At 35.4% G+C, this 18,171-nt stretch overlaps 1 protein-coding gene across 1 annotated transcript in view; it reads right to left on the bottom strand.

Annotated features, from left to right (window-relative positions):
• The window catches only part of CCDC102B (coiled-coil domain containing 102B), a 217,116-nt gene that overhangs the window by 136,997 nt on the left and 61,948 nt on the right, over positions 1-18,171 (bottom strand). Inside the window, exon 5 of the mRNA XM_059894188.1 lies at positions 10,663-10,779. Coding sequence (XP_059750171.1) covers positions 10,663-10,779 — 117 coding nt within the window. The remainder of the gene's footprint in view (positions 1-10,662; positions 10,780-18,171) is intronic.

Genomic DNA, 18,171 nt, shown 5'->3' with positions numbered 1-18,171 from the left:
CGAAAGATCCCACGTGCTGCAACTGAGACCGGACACAGCCAAAAATAAATAAATAATAAATAAATCTTTTAATAAAATATTATACCCACCAAGCTGTATTAATAGGCATATAGGAAACCAGTGTATTTTGAACACATCAAATGTAGTAAAATATAAAACACATCAAATCATTTTCCAAATGAGTATGTTATGCTCAGTTATACCTTCCTCCCATTTTGATTTTTTTTCTTTCAACCTCACAGACAGTTGAAACAGAAGGCTCTCATCTTTTTGATATGTACCTTACCTTCTCCTCATCCATTCAACCAACAGCCATGTTGAGGGCAACTACCATGAACCAAGCCCTACTGCAGGATGAGGCTAAGATCTCCACCATCTAAACTGACAGGCCTCTGCTTCACCTTTTATGCCATGTTCATATTAACCTGGGATTTCGGTGGAAGGGAAGAGCGTGACTGCTCATTTAGTTTAAAGCACACGTTCCCAGAAGTTCATATGGAAACATGTTTTCTAAGGGAAGCATTTTTAAGGATGGCAATAGGAAAGTTCTAAATCAAATGCCTCTAGCATAAAACAATATTTCTCTTTACTGGAGATTTGAATCCTGATTCAGTGCAACTATACTGTAATAACACTTTTAGCAAAGCAGTTTTGAATTTGAAGCATTGAGAGGAATAATTGATATGACGCCACGAAAATGTAAATAGCATATTAATATGAATTTGCTAAGTTCACTTGTTGCCACCATGGAAAGCAGTAAACAGGATCTTGAAAGAATTGTGCAGAGCTTATGGGCCAAAGGACCAGGAAAAGTCCCAAATGCATGTGTGTGACCCAAAGAGGACGAGACATAGAGGGCATCACAGTGGAGACCTTAGGTCACCTGAGGACACTGAGGAAACACTAGGTGCCTTGAGGTTGGTTAGTTTTAGGTTGGCACCAAAACATGCAGGGATTTCTGAAGACGTGGGCTGATTCTGAGACAAACCAACATTTAAGAGTTTTGATTAACACAGTTTCTTCTATTACCGCCCACATCCCAATCTTTGGTAGACTGTTTTCTATCCAACAGAAGTTAGTAAGAAATTTACAGTTAAAGAAACTAAATCTCAGATTGTAATTAAATCATCAATCTAACTTAGCTAGAAAACTTTTCCAAAGACCTAGTTACCAGGGAAAAGCTACTGCTGTTGAGATACCCGAGCAAAGATGTTTAAATACTTTATTCTACTCCACATAATTTAAAACCCTTTTTGAAAAAATAAAACCTGTTACTCACGGCACTTAATACTTCCTGCAAAAGTGATCACAAGCTTTCATCCATTATTTGATTTTGTGTTTATCAGTTTTCCGTAACTCCAGGACAAGTGACAGTTTTCGTCTTGGATAATTAGACCATTTAGACTTATATTTGTCTAAATGACCAGAATGCATATCTATGTGTGACAGTTTGATTTTCACTTTTCCCAGAATATTATTTTTCTCTAATGGTTGACTCAAATCAAATATGTTTTTATAGATTCTGTTTCCTGAGTTTCATCAATATGAACTCAGAGTGTGCCAGAATGCTTAAATCCATACCACTAACAGACTTCTAAATTAACCTGCTTGCAAGCATCAGTATCCTCTTTCAAAATCATATAACCATTTTGGATACATTCACAGTATTATCAGTAACCTAACTCTCTTTGCTGGAACATGTAAAGTCGATAAGAGGTATGAGATACAAGAGATTTAAATCAATTCAAATCAACACCTATTGTGGCAATCTCAGAAAATTAAATTATTATGGCACCGGATTTCTAGTTATATAACAGCCTTCTCATAAAGAAGATTCTATTTAACTATGTTAGTAAATAAATCTCAGGTACTTAAAATTTTAAATCTAAAATTCCTAACTAGGTCAGCTCCCCCGCCATCATGCACATCTGTTATGTAGCTCCCGTAGAGCTGAAAACATGCAATTAACTGTAGAATTTTTGATGACTCCTGTGTCTCTCATTGAAGGCAGTTCTCTGAGGACAGGCCCATTTCTACTTTGGACACCACTGAATTACTAGATCCTAGCACAGTAGGTACTATAAAATATTTGCAGAACTAAAAATTGAATTTGTAATTTAAGAAAACACGTTGAAAACATTTTCTCTTTTCAAACAGAGAACAAAACATTTTTCTGCCCTCTGTATTTTCCCCCACCTTACCCGAAATAAAAAACCTGGTAATGAATTGCTCCCCGCTAGACTGTGTTACTCTTCTAGTGATCAAAATATTCCCCCCATATCAGCATAATTCTATAGTTGCGTAAGAGTGAAAGGAGGAATTTTTTGCTTTACTGTCAATATCCCAGTATTTAAAAAAGACTTCTCAATATATTCTCCTACTCAACAGAAATGCTCTAAATCTTTTACAGGTCAGAGCATTCTTTTTATTACATTTATTTCCTGGCAATACTGTGGTCTTTAGCTTTCTCGCCTGCTACTCCCTTTATCATTTACAGTCCTTACCTCTACATTTCCCCTTTACGTGGGTTAGATGCTGTTCATCGTTCACATCTCATCCTCGATATCTTTTCTATGAACTCACATAGATCACTATACATTACCCATCAAAGTACATAACACACTGTGTTTAACTGCTGGGTTTGTTTGTTTGTTTTCCACTGTGGCTATCATTCTATCAACTCCTCCGTGCTTAATTCCGGTACCAAGGACTCTGTAGATGGTTGATAAGTGTTTGTTGAATAAATGATTGACAATGAATGAATGAGCATACAAATTACTTATTTTGTTGCCTTGCTTTGTTTTTCACTTCACTATCATTTTGCCTATGCAGAGAGAATCCAGTTGGTACACACATGGAGGAAAGTTCCCTTAAACCTCAACAATGATACAATTTCTGTGTGTGAAAAAATTTTGTTACAAAATGTTTATGTTTTATCTTCCATAAGCAAAATAAAGAGGACTACTTATATAATCACAAGTTAAATTTAACATGTTACCCATCTGGGTCTTTTTTCCTTAATTGGGAAGCAGCATTTTAAAAGTAAATAAATAGAGACATTCTGAAAGAGAGAAAAAATGAATATACTTTGTTCCTTCAATTTATATCATATTGCAGTCAGGATTAGGAAGAAAAAGAAATCATTTAAAGAACATTCTCTCATATTATGTGGAAAGATTTTAATCCTAATGAAGTATCAAAGACAATGAGTGTCAACGGCATGGGGATGGGGACACATCTAGAGCTGGAAGAGCCCATTGTGGGTAATTCGCTAACGTGAGGAAGGGAATCTGTGAAATGAAGGACTAGACTGTACCTTTTAGGTTCTTCCCTGCTCAGGACTTTCATGGTCTTTGTCCATATAATCATTAAAGACTTGCCTTAACTGTCAATGAGTGAAGAGATATATGCAAGACACTTGGTGATTCAGGAATGGGAAAATGTATTTTACTCCTTTGGAAGATTTACAGACTAATTTTGGAGCTAGATTATTCACATTAAAAGATGCATTTCCCCCTGTCAAACATTTATTGGAAACCTATTTGGCACCAGAAACTGTGCTCAGTGCAGTTGCTGTAAGACAGTACCCTTAAACTCCAAAAAGCTTACAGTTGAGGAGAGGAAGAACACACACATATAGAAGTATTCTGAAGTTTTCTATGGGATATCACAGAATTATCTACAATGTTACTAATATCTAAAAATCTGGATTGTCATTCCAATATAGGATGTACTAAATGAAATTTGAATGACAAGGGAGAAAACATGTATTTCTTGCATACCTACTACATACATATAATGTACAATTTTTAGTACTTTACATATATGGATGAATTAATCCTTTAGATGAGTTGTTACTTAAATACTATTTTGCAGATAATCAAACAGACTTAGAAAATCCATGTAGTTAGTAGGAAGTCAGACAGCAAGTCAGTGCCAGGTTAAGAACTTGGACCCAGGTCTCTCGGATCCCAAAAATGGAAATAAAATGAGGGATACATATTTTCAGAAGAGTATGTAGAAAGGGTGGAACTTGTCATACATATTGAGAGAAGATTGGGATTTTTTAATTGAATTTTTATTTTGAGATAATTGTACATTCTTAAGCAGTTGTAAGAAATGATCAAAATAAATCCCATGTGTACTTTATCTGGTTTTCCCTAATGATAACATCTTGTAACTCTATAGTACAGTATAATAACTAGATGTCAACAATAACATAGTCAAAATACAGACCATTTCCATCACAAGGATGCATTATGTTGCCATTTAATAGCCACACACACTCCCCTCCCATCATGCCTTCATCCCCAGCAACCACTAATCTTCTCTCCATTTCTAAAGTTTTGTCATTTCAATACTGTAATATAGATGGAATCATGGGCTATATTGTCTTTTGAGATTGATATATTTCATTCAGCATGCTTCTCTGCAGATGCACCCAGATTGCTGCATAGATCAAGAACTCATTCCGTTTTATTGCTGAGGAGTTTATCCCAAGGTATAGCTGTAATGACTTTTAATTATTTACCCATTGAAGGTATCATTGTTGTATCCAAGTTTTGGCATTTATAAACAAAACTACTTTTAAGATTCATGTATAAGTTTTGTGTGGATGTAAGTTTTCATTTCTCTGAGAGAAACGCGCAGGAGTACAATTTCCTGGTCACATGATAGTTGTTATTTGGGAACACACCAAACTGTCGCTCAATGTGATTGTCATCATTCACATCTCCTGTAGCGAGTTGGGTGATCCAGCAGCTCTGCATTCTCACCAGCATTGCTGTTGTCACTAATTTTTATTTTAGCCATTCTGATAAATGTGTAGTTTTATCTAACTGTGGTTTTAATTTGCACTTCCTTGATGACTAATGTGTTGACACCTTTTCATGTGCTTATCTACTGGAGACAAATTATCTTGGTTTTCTTTCATCTGAGAATGTTCTAAAAGGTATTTTCACTGGATATAGCATTTTGAGTTGACAGTTCTTTCAGAACTTGGACAAAAGTGTGCCACTTCTTTCTGGTCTCCATGGTTTCTGATGAAATTTTCACTGTCATTTGGATTTTTTTTTCCCTGTAGGTCAGGTGTAATTTCCTTCTTGGTGCTGTCAAGATGATTGTTTCTTAGTTCTCCATAAGTTTGACTAAGTATCTGGATGTGGATATATTTGAGGTTATGTTGATTGGGGTTTACTAAGCATCTTGACTATAGATTTGACCCTTTTCCTAAATTTGGAAATTTTTCACTCTATTTCTTTGAGTAATATTCGGCCCCTCATAATTTCTCCTCTCAAACTGGCCTCCAGTGACATAAGTGTTTGATCTTTGTTAGCATCCCACAGGCCCCTACCTCAATCCCTGTTAGCAAAGGCTTTGTTTTCTTTCAGACTATTTTCTTTTTGTCATTCGGACTGGGTAATTTCTATTGCTCTGTCTTCAAGTTCACTGATTCTTTCTTCTGTCCCTTCCATTCATAATTTTTAAAAATTTTTGTTATTGTGTTTTTCCCCTCTAACTTTTCCATTTGTCTCTTCTTTGTATTTTCTATTTCTCTGCTGAGACTTTCTATTTCTTTACTGAGGATTTCTATTTTTTTCATTTGTTTCAAGCATGGTCACGATTGCTGATTAAAGCATTTTTATGATGGCCACTTCAAAATTCTCGCCAAGAAATGGAAACATCTCTGTCTTTGCAGTGTTGGCATTTGTTGATTGTCTTCTTTCATTCATTCTGAGATATTTTGGTTCTTGATATGATGAGTAATAGTCAATTGTGCCCTGGACATTTTGGGTATTATCTTATGAGACTCTGGTTCTCATCTAAACATTCTGTGTCAGACAGGTTCCTCTGATGCACCATTCTGGAAGGTAAAGCAGCAGCATGGACTCATTACTTCCAGGTGAAGGTAGAAGTCCAGGCCCCAGCAAACCTCCATTGGTACCCGACTGGGGATGCTCCTAGTTACTGCTGGATGGGGATGGGCGCTCCAGCTATCCACTAGACCTCTGTAGCTGGGAGAGGGTGGAGGTGAAAGTACAGGCCCCCTACATGGTTTTCACTGACACCACAAGCTCTGGGGGTCTCACTGCTGCCCAGAAGGGATAAAACCCTGGTTCCAGCTCAGCCTTCTATGCCAACACTCCAGAAGGAAGGATTGGGCAACTTTCTACTGTCTTGTGAGGGTGGAAGTGTAGGCTCCCTATTCAGCTTTACTAACAGGAGTTGAGTGGGGCACCACTGTTTTCTGTAATATTTGGTGGATTAGAACAATTATTGTCTAGTGGTTTCCTGTCTTGCTAAGCTGACCATTCCCTAGTCCTTTAACTAGAGCAAGCAGACTTCGGTTGCATTTTGTTTTTGGTTTTGTTTTTATCTGTGCCTGTTGTTATTTCCAGGCTGCTAGCTTCTTCAGCTCCAATTCTGGCATATATATTCAAAGAAAAGAAAATCCAGGAAACTCCTCCATGTAATTTCTTAGGTCCCAAGATACCTAGCTGAATGCCTTTTCTCTTCAACTTTGAGTCTTTTATGTTTGCTTTACATATAATGTTCAGAGTTTTTATTTGATTTATTGAATTAAGTAGGGAAAAGTATGTCTACTTAATCTTTCCAAAGTGGAATAGGAATAGGATATAAATGTGTGAATAGGTGGGAAGAGAAAAGAACAAACCACAGAAAAGAAATACGAAATCAAAATTCCCCCAAATTTGAAACTGAAATGTAAGTGATATATTTTTGGAATAATACAAGATAAACTAATTATTTTCCCTTGGAAAATGTTTATCCCAAAATGTCTGGCCTAAAAAATGTAATGCGAGTGTTTCCTGATTATGAGTTTGCTTTCAAGCAGCAGCCAGGTTGTAGAAAAAGGTAACAATTTCTTCACTCAGAATGCCAGTTCATTTCCATTCTAAATAAACTCTCATTTCTAGTTCAAGGGGTGTTGATCTTAAATGTGGAGAAAAGATCAAATGCATCCGTTACGCATATGCATATGTTAAGATATATTCATTTACCAAGTGACTTCCTGCTTCCAAGTGAGAATTCACCTCATTACACATTGTCCAGAAGAGTCAATTATTTAAATACTCTGGGGCCTTTTTATCAAGACTGCATTTTGAATTTCTTTGACCAATCAGATTTCCAAAATGGGAAGATCATCATCAAACTATTTCTGAAAGAGACTGGGCAGATTAAGAGATAAGTAAAGCCCACTCCTCAAGTGCAAACAATACTATTAGCAAATTGGTGGGTGTTGGTAACAGTTTTAAAAAGATGCCCATGACATATGGGGATCATCAATGGTTAGAAAATCATGATGTTTGATATGAAGATACTATTTTTTAATTCCAACAATTAAAATCTATTGTATTTCCAGAGTTGTTGCTTCAGTAAACCCACAGAATGAGGACAGACTGGGGTAGCAATGTCAGATACTGACTGCTGGTAACATGTGGCTTCAGGATGTAACTCATGGGCTGGTGGCCTTTGGTAAGATCCTAACCTGATGAACAATCTGACCTGAGTGTGTGCCTCTGAGAAATTGGAACTAAGTAGGAACATAGGTAAAAGATTATCTCGATAACATTTGATGTACCCTTGAGCACAACGTACATTTGATGTACCCTTGATCAAAGTAAGTTCTCTAAGATTCTTTCCATTAAAAGTAGCTAAGAATACACAGATCATAAGAGTGTTAAAATATTAAATAAGATTTTATATTTCAATGGCTCAGCAATATATGTGTGATGTACACAGTAAGTTCTCAGTAAATGGTAGCTATTATAATAAACCTTATACCAATAAAAATGAGCAAACAACTAGAAGTGTATGTTTAGATCAATAAAATACAAATTAAAATGATCTTTTTGGCCTATCAGCTAGGAAAATTTTAAAAACAATAATATATACTGTTGGCTATAGAATGAGCATGGTTATACATTGCAGGTGAGTGAGAATGTAAATTGATATAATTTTTCTAATGGACAATCTGGTAGTGTGTATAAAATACTGAAAAAATAAACATTCTCTTGAAAAAGCCATACCATTTTTAGGAATTTACCCTAAGCCATTTTTAAATGTTTAAAGATACACGTGGACATGCATGTTTACTGCAATATTGATTATATATGTAACAATAAAACTAAACAGACTTTAAAAAACAGATTATATTTTAATTAAATTATGGTATAATCACCCAATGACTTTTATGCAACCATAAAAAGTTATGATATGGGGCTTCCCTGGTGGCGCAGTGGTTGGGGGTCTGCCTGCAAATGCAGGGGACACGGGTTCGAGCCCTGGTCTGGGAGGATCCCACATGCCGCGGAGCAACTAGGCCCGTGAGCCACAACTACTGAGCCTGCGCGTCTGGAGCCTGTGCTCTGCAACAAGAGAGGCTGCGATAGTGAGAGGCCCACGCACCGCGATGAAGAGTGGCCCCCGCTCGCCGCAACTAGAGAAGGCCCTCGCACAGAAACGAAGACCCAACACAGCCATAAATAAATAAATAAATAAAAAGTTATGATATGATTTTAAGACCTAAACATAACCAGTATAAAAAACAAAACAATGACAACAGACTGGTTATGTCTTCTTTTCCAAAGAAAGGAGGTAGCTTCTATCCTAATTTAAAATTTAAATGAACACATAGACTCATAAATACAACACACACACACAAGCTCACTGTTTCTGTAAGAATCTGTCCCAATATTTGTTTTCTTTTGAACAAAGCCTTCTTTCTGAAATTTAATTCAATCGAATATAACATTCAAGTGCACAGAGTAAAAGACTTAGGCAATTCATGTCTGCATTTGCTTTCAGCATTAAGTGCTTCACTAAGAATTTCAAAATAGCAAAAATTATATATCATAGTGCTTGAATATCTTATGGAAAAGTGCCTTTAGGTGGGCAAAATGTTTGTATCTTAATTTAAGATACATAATTGAGCTCTATAGATGTGAAATAGCTTACTCAAATGAGTCTCAGAACTTTCTACTACACCAAACTAAAAAAGTTGTATATCAGAGATCCTATATTGCTATGGCTCCCAATGTATCCCGAAAATGATGATCTAAGACAATGCCGTCAACTTTTGAGGAGAGTATTAACAACCATATGTGCCTTCCTCTGCATTTGTCTCTAAGTCCTAAATAAGCTTGTACATGACATAGTGTGCGATGCTTAATCAAAGATGCTTCTCAGATCTCAGGGCCAAGGAACACTGGTACCTATCCTGCTGGTTTGGTTCCTCTTAGAAAACAAAAGATATACGAGCCATCATTTTTTCCCCTTTGACTTCACTGTTAGGAAGCGATGTTTTCAACAGTTCAGTCTTTCTCATCACGAATGTCTCTATATATCCTCCTTCACCCCAACACCCCTTACATGACTCATAGAAGAGGTGACAAGGGAAGAGCTAATCTCAGGAAGGGCAAATTCTCCTGAATATCTTAGCTAATTCCCAACAGTAAAGCACTCTGCCTCTGACAATTTTTCCCCTGAAATACGTAATCTTTTCAAAAATACTGTGTGATAACTAGTATTACTCTTACTTCCCTTATGACAGTTTGTAAACTGAGATTCAGAGAGGCTTAAGGAGTTGACCAGAATAAAGTAATCAGTAAGTGATGGAGCCACTTTTATTCTGAAATCTATGCATTTTCCATTGCACTATGTTCATCTGATATAAAACATACTGAGGTGTGAATTCATTCTTTACAGAATTTTATAAGGAAGAAACTTTCTAGCACAAATTACTTTCCTCCCAACCTATATTTTTCACTAACTTAATTCCATTTCCTGAATTGTTCTTACACATTTGTGTCTAAGACATCTTCCAGAATTACCTGTTACATAATAAATAATTTATGATTTCCCACTTTTAATGCACTAACACAATGTTCTATAAAGTACAAATAATTCAATCTCCCCTCCTATCTCTAAGGATGATAATTCCTCCTTTACCAACAAGACAAAGAAAACAGAGTGTACAATCTGTGAAAATTAATTTGTCGTTGGTGGTGATGGTGGGAGCAGAAACTAGATGTTTCCACCATTTTACTCGGCACACCTAAGAAATGAATTAACTATAACAAAAGTGAAGTAATTCTGCCTACTTCTATTTGCCAACAGCCATGTGAATTCAACCAGGAACTACATGTAACAAATTTTGAATGCCATTGTTCCTGATAATATCTTAACATATGAGATAGAGCAGCTGATCAAACTTTTAATAAGTATTTATTTACAGTAAGATGTATCAGCTATAAGGTGGGTTTTTTTTTTTTTTCAGGCAAGTCTTTATTGGGGCCCCTGCTGCAGCAGGGGGGAACAAGAACAAACAGTTTCTCTTTCTTGCTCGCTTCCTGAGTGGGGGGGTGAACTTGTTCCTTATATGGGGTGAGGGTAGGGGTGTGTCCAGGTGGTTTTTTAGTCAATTTGTCTTTATAACATTCAGACAATTCAGATATAGTGTTGGGCCAATATCATTTCACAGCATTTTAGATCACATGTACACTGATACTTTATCTTTGATGTTCAGCAGCATTCTTTTTCATAAAATAACCAAAGACTCCTCAGTTATACTTCCTAGGACATTATATCATTTAATAACCTTCAGATATGTTTTAGTATATTACTCTTTATCCAGTATCTTACCTCTGCTCTTAACTCATAGATCACTCTGTCACTGCTATTTTGAGATTTCGATCCTTCCTTTATATCTCCTGATATCTCTTCCATTTTATTTTTATGTTGACCATGAAGCATGTCAAACTGAAAAAAGAAAGTTAAAGTCATAATCACATGATATTACAAAGGCTGGTTCCAGGATAATTCACATTAGTCTTTCATTTTGCTGTCAGTTTTTTTTCTTTCTATGTATAACCTGGTAGGTTTTGTTGTTGCTATTATAAATATTGTAGTTGAACCATGTATTTCTTTACACTTGTAGTTGAAAACTCCTATGTTGTTGGAAAACAAATCAGCAAATCTCCATTAATCTAAATTCACAAGTTGACAATCGGACAAAGCTTAGTTACCTCCACAGATTCTTAATAATGGACTAATTGGATTCTAAACTAATCCAATTAATTCTGATCTTTCAGTCTTGAATATTAGTCCCATAGTACTCTTTGTAATCCTACTTATGTATATTTTCTATGAAGTATAAGTAGTGTATAGATTGTAACAGAGACAAATTTGGGCAATGGAAAAAATACATCTGTATAATGCTCAAGTTGGTAAAATGTATGTAGAACATCTATAAAAGAGGCCAATAAATTTCTATAGAAAACTACTGCAGGAAAACAGTATAAGTAATCTCTGGCACATCCAGACAATGGAACATTGTTCAGCACTAAAAAACAAACAAACAAAAAAAGTGCTATTAAACCATGAAAAGACATGGAGGAAACATCAAGGCATATTTTTAAGTGAAAGAAGCCAATCTGAAAAGGCTCCATACTGTATGATTCCAACTATATGACTTTCTAGAAAAGGCAGAACTATGTCATCAATAAAAAGATCAGTGGTTTCCAGGGCTTGGAGGAGGAAGGGGTGAATAGGTGGAGCACACAGGTTTTTGGGGCAGTGAAATTATTCTGTGTGATACTCTAATGATGGATGCATGTCCTTATACATTTGTCTAAACCAGTAATGTACAACACCAAGAGTGAACCTTAGGTAAACTATGGACTTTGGGTGATTATAATGTATCGTGTAGGTTTATCAATTGTAGTAAATGTACCACTGTGGTGAAGGACCTTGGTAATGGGGGAAGCTACCTATGAGTGCGGGGTGGGGTGCATATGGGAGATCTATGTACCTTCCATTCAATTTTGCAGTGAACCTAAAACCTAAGTCTATAAAAAGAAACATAGGAATGAGAAAAATCCTAGAAATACAAACAATGATTTTTCCCCAGAGCTGTTCTTATAATTAGAAGTTTTCAGCAGAATCATGAAATTTGATTTATATATAATATGTAGATATATACACATAGGCTATTTTGTTTTATTAACATGTTTTTCCTATACTATGTAGGTTTCCAGAATTAAAATTACATAATTTGTATGTAATCTGACAATAAATTAGAATATAAAAGCTATCATTATACCACTTATTTAAAATTTTAAAATAATCTTACTCATGTTATTATTGTTAATAGTAATATTAAGCATGTACTAGTCTCTAGGAACTGGACTTGATATATATTTCCTTACTTAATGCTAACAGTAATCCTCTGCGTTAGGTATTATTATTATTACCCCCTACCTTAAAGAAAAATAAAACATATTTTTACTAGGCTTAAGTAGCATTCCCAAATTCACAAAGCTAATAACGGGGGGAAGCAAATTTGAGAACATTCTTGCCAAATGCATTACCTGAGTTCTTAAACCAATGCATAAACCAATACTGCATTTATAGTTGTAAAGCTAAATGTCATAATAATTTTCTGAAAGGCAATAAGCTTATAGAAATAAATAACAGAGGGAGCATAACAGAAGATACTATCATGCCAACATACTACAAATGGACCATGGTGGAGGGAGGGGCTGATTTGCCAACTGCACAGAGGCTTCGTGTTCAGAATTGGTAATGTGGAAAACGCACCACGAAAGTCAAGAGTGAAACAGGACACTATGCCACAAAGTCCATTGGAAGGTTGTCTATGCATGTTTCACTCCACTTTCATGTCAGTTAAATTGAGAGTGTGGCATTAATCTCTAGCCAAAAGAAAAGAAAAGTCACTTTGCTAAAAAAAGAATAACAAATTGCAAGCAACAGGTTTTGGGTTGTGTCCACCAAAAAATAAAATTTAACTCATTGTGGTAATTGAGTGCCCCTAGCTTAATTTCTGAAATCTTGGTCATTACTTCTCAGTGAACTAGATCAATCATAAACCCTCCCATTGTCAACAGAACTTTCAATAAACCACTCAAAGGAGAGAAGAAGCAGGAAAATACACTTTCATACGCAACAGTAGAGGGAATCCACAACAATTAACTAAAATAATTCTATATTCATTCATCATTGTGAGCAGAAAATCAAGGATCTCTGGACATAGGAAGGCCCCAAGGCTATGAAAAAATACGACCAAGATTAAGAAACAGAATGTCTGATAGAAAACAAACAACACAGAAAAAGGGTACAATTTAAGATATGAAAGAGAATGCTTTTTTAAAAAAATCTAATCACGATCTTCAGGAAAAAATGAATATATATTGCATTCATAAATTAAGGACAAAGCAATTTCAAAAATTTAAAGAACACTAATAGGATATTTTTTAAATGTGTCTAGCCGTCCTTCCTTCAGAAAAAATTTACTAGAAAAGTTAGAAGACAGAGTTGAATGTTGGAGTGTACCCGTTCTCTTGACGCATTTGCTCCTTTGGAAAGCGCACGTGCACCCATGGCACTGCATACCAGTCAAAAGGCTGACAACCTTCAAATGCCTCATTCCATCCTGAAAGTCTCCCCTCAACTTCTGACCCACACACTCAACTTCCTACTTATCACTTCTATAGACTTTCAAAGCCTAACACTCTGAAAAGATTAAGTACTTCTCCTTCAAATGTTTCTCTGCTAGTCTTTGCCATCTCAACAAATATCACCTCCATCCTTCCCTTTGATCAGGCCAAAAATATTGGACTTATGATTAACTTTTTTTTCTTTGATATGCCACATTCAGACTAAAAACAAATCAATTGAACTTAGCCTTCAAATTATTTAATAAATCCATCCACTTTCTACCTTCACCACTACTGCCCTGATCAACCACCAAAATCTCAGTTATTTTAATAACTGCCACACTCTCTGCTTCTCCTCATGGATCTATATTCCCTTTCTCAAAACAGCCATCAAAAACAGCTTTTTAGGGACTTCCCTGGTGGCACAGTGGTTAAGCATCCGCCTGCCAATGCAAAGGACACGGGTTCGAGCCCTGGTCCGGGAAGATCCCACATGCCGTGGAGCAACTAAGCCTGCGTGCCACAACTACTGAGCCTGCGCTCTAGAGCCCACGAGCCACAACTACTGAAGCCCACGTGCCACAACTATTGAAGCCCGCGTGCCTAGAGCCCGTGTTCCACAATAATAGAAGCCACCGCAATGAGAAGCCCGTGCACCGCAACAAAGAGTAGCCCCCGCTCGCTGCAACTAGAGAAAGCCCGCGTGCAGCAACGAAGACCCAACGCAGCCAAATATAAATAAATAAATAAATTTATAAATTAAAAAAAAAAAAGCTTTTAAAAAAGTAAATCAAATCATGTAACTCCACTGCTCAGATCTTTCCAGAGGTTTCCCAATCCATTCAGAGTATAAGTCAAAGTCCTTATCAGCTGCTTGGTCCTATAACCCTCAGTCCTGGTCTCCTATTCTTATCTCTTATTCTAAGCCAGCCCCTCTAACCTCACAGTTCCTATACACTCCAGACAGGCAAGAGCAAAAAAGAAAATAAAAACAGTAAATGAAATATTGAACAGCTAAAGCAATTAAAACAATATAACAGAAAAAAAATGATTAACAAATTAATGAAACAACTATACTCCCTCCTATTAAAAAACTGAGTTATTTTGATCATTTAATAATTATTTTTTGAACTCAAAATCCCTTTAATTTTGCCACTTACCTCTTCAACTTTAGATTTAGATTAATGGAGTTGTAACTAAAAATCTATTTAGCAAATGAAAAGTTGAAAGCCACAGATGGGGAGATGGTAAGGATTATTAATTTAGCAGAATTATGAATGTTATCCACAAATGATATATCACATTAGTTAAATTGAAAATGACAGAAATAGAAGGTATCTGATGAAGTGAATGAGTCAGAATTAGAAAGCATTTTCCAAGTTTATGTCCCTTTATTTTAAATTCTGTTAAGTGTAGTCTCTTGCAATAGTTTTTTTTTTTGAAATTGCATTACAGTATAATTCCAAAATTCCTCATTAAAATTCCTCTTTTCATACTGCGGTATTTGTGAAAGATTAAACCAGGCAACTTATCATGTCTCTGACTTCAGAAATATCTGCCATAATTTGCTTCTGGAAAATTAGCAACATTACACATAAATATTTACTCTAATACATTTAGATTTAGCATAGAGTGGAAAAATCTTTCAGGAGAAAATGTCTAGAAAATAAAAATATTGTGTAACATAAATAAAAATATTTTCTTATTTAATCATATAATATAAGAGAAGGAAAATGCATTCAACATTCAATTAATCACCAAGCAACATGATTTCTTTCACTTGTATATTTCTCAACTCTCCACATCTCTCCACATCCCCCACCAAGCCTAGGGCATCTGATTATTTCTTTCCGGATTACCATGTTAGACTCACAACAGTTTCATCATCACCCATGCCCCCCAAATCTCTTCTTCACACTGAAGTTTGAGTTATTTGTTTTATTGTAATCAGATTGACCCTGGTCAACACACTTTAACGGCTCTTCCCATTGCCTTCATGTTGATACATACATTTATAATTTGGCTTTTGGGATAAGTATTGACTATCAACTAGTTCAGAATATAAGAACAAATGTTTAACAGTTAGGCAGGTTCTGGTAGGGATACCATATTCTTATGAAAGGTGAGGAATGTAAGAAGGAAATGTGCCCCAACAGAAGGCTACCCAAATGCAGTGGACCCAGGGACAGCTAACAACGAGGTTCAGTTCATTCAAATAACTTGAATCAACTGTAAGTGTACAGAGAAGCCTCCAAAATGTCATCACTTATATCATAGCTCCAAAACTTAGCCAAAAATTCTTTTAAGTAAACTTTACCTAAATCCCTCCCTCAACCTTAAAGAATGGTAGTAAAGACAGTTAGGAATGTTTAACTATGATTAATGCAAATTTTACTGTATCCTTCAAGTCAAAATAAAAGCACTAAATAACTGATTTTTGTGGTCTTTAAACTCTTTTCCTCTCATGCTAATGTATCCTCTACCTTTTTAAAGTTTGTCTTAAAATATTATATTTACTTAGATTCAAAAAGTAAACTTTCTGGTGAATTTTAAATATTGACACTTTAAATAAAATGGTTGCATCACACTTCATGCAGTATCTAAAATCCATAGAAATGTGATATTCACTGTCATCTGTTCAAAAAAAATTATGTTGTTAATTTTATTTCTTAAATTTTTATTTCTATTCCACCTCCTCCACATCATCTTACTGTAACATATGTTTATACTTGAAAATGTTTTTACTCTACAACGTGCAATAAAAATATGTATATAAAATATGTGTGTATTATATATATTACAACTGTAAGGTTCCAAATGTTAAAAAGTTTCTTTTGGATTGAATTACCTTAACGATTATTACGGGTACGTGGTTGCTTAAAAGTAAGATGGGATAGCACATATTGTGATAAATAATTACTAAATATAAACTAATCATCTACTGGAAATGCATCTCTTTATGAGACACATAGACACATTTTTTCAATTAGTTTGTGTATCCATGGATGAAATTACTTACTGATAGAATAAAATAATAATTATCATCAGTTTTATTTATTCTTTTTAAAATATGAGCACTGAGAAAGTTGATCACACATGTTGACAGAAATGGAAGATATTTTGTTATACCAGTCATTGTTTTTGTTATTTTTTAATATCCTACTAAATATACGGCAAAGCTACATTTTGATTTTATATCAAAATTTATTTTTTATTATCTATAAACTGACCAATCCATTAGGTCCTATTCCAGTATTCTTATGAAAAGGAAAAGTAGGAACCACCTGACATGCCAAAGGTTTTGTGACTCATTCGTTAGTTGGCTTATTAATACTAATATTTTAAAATATCTCTGTCTGGCACTCTTTAGTTTTTCTCAGTCTGGCAAAATATTCTAAAATAATACTGGGGATTAGAAAGATAAATATGCCTCTCATTTGAGAAGTGGGTGGAGGGTAATGTGGGCTAAGAGAACTTGCTTGCAAAGTACTTCCTTAGGCAGATCAATTTTTGAAGGCCCCATGTGGAAGCTGGAAATCTGGGGTTGAAAACCAAATTACTATCCCTGTAGGGAACTGTGAGAAGAAGGCAGTGGTCTGGTGGTGTTAATTATTTTAATGACTGCAATCTCTCCATGAAAACAGAGCAATGAGAATAACAAATTAAAAAACCTATGGATGCCTACAGCAAAATTAGGTGACAAGTTGTCCCTATGAACTCCAAGATACAAGTGGGTTAAGACAACCCACTCACAGCTTCAAGAACTGCAGGAGATCAGCACCTGCTTGAGAAAACTAAAGGGAATCATCATGATCTGAGAACAGGAGAACCCCAAACTGACAATATACAATACCTGGGAAGTGTGTCAGGTCAACATGAAAACAGTAGATGAAACTAGGGGAGTTTCACAATTTCTAATTTGGGAGCTTATGCAAGAGGGCCATTGTAAAGTCTGAAGAACTGGAGCAGTCTCTACCCTATATACTCTTAAAAAGAGCAGACAAGACTTCTTTTAAAAATACCCCTCCCCTCAGAGGGTAATGCCGAGAACAGAATCCACATTGAGAGGAACAGTGGCAATAAAGGCAGAGAAGGGATCCGTGTAGAAGTCCGCTGGAGAACAGGGCCAGGAGGTTTTGGAGAGGACAAAGCCATAATTTGGGGCACATTGCACAAATATTAAGAGTAATGAGTTATAAAGCAGTGAAGCTAGCAAACATTTCTTTATTCACCCACTTTCCCTTCAATGTACCAAAAAAAACTAAATCCATTTAAGAATGAGCAACAAAAGAGGGTCATAGTTGAATCATATGTAGTGTTATATAAGGACAAAAGAATGAGGAATAGAATAATCTTAAATACAATGAGAATATGGTATAAATAGTGAGAACATTCTAGAAATACATGCCCACTAGAGAAAAAGAAGAATCAAATTTTTCGATGTGACAAAAACATCAATAAAATTATAAATAACATGAAAGAGCAATGCAACCAAGAATTTTAAATATTCAGAAATGTAATAATATTCAGGAAAGAATTAGAAATAAAAATCACTTCCGAATAAGCTAAAAGGAACACAAGAGCAAAAAAGTGCAACAGATGCTGCCATAAGGGACAAGGTAAAAAGAAATAAGATGCTAAATAACCAAAAGTAATGAACAAACTGTGATGAACAGAGGAGAATGATAAAGAAGAT

This window comes from Balaenoptera ricei, chromosome 14 (genome assembly GCF_028023285.1).
Source record: "Balaenoptera ricei isolate mBalRic1 chromosome 14, mBalRic1.hap2, whole genome shotgun sequence".
Classification (NCBI taxonomy): domain Eukaryota; kingdom Metazoa; phylum Chordata; class Mammalia; order Artiodactyla; family Balaenopteridae; genus Balaenoptera; species Balaenoptera ricei.
Note: the sequence above shows the minus strand (reverse complement) of the source record. Positions and strands in the feature narration are given on the sequence as shown.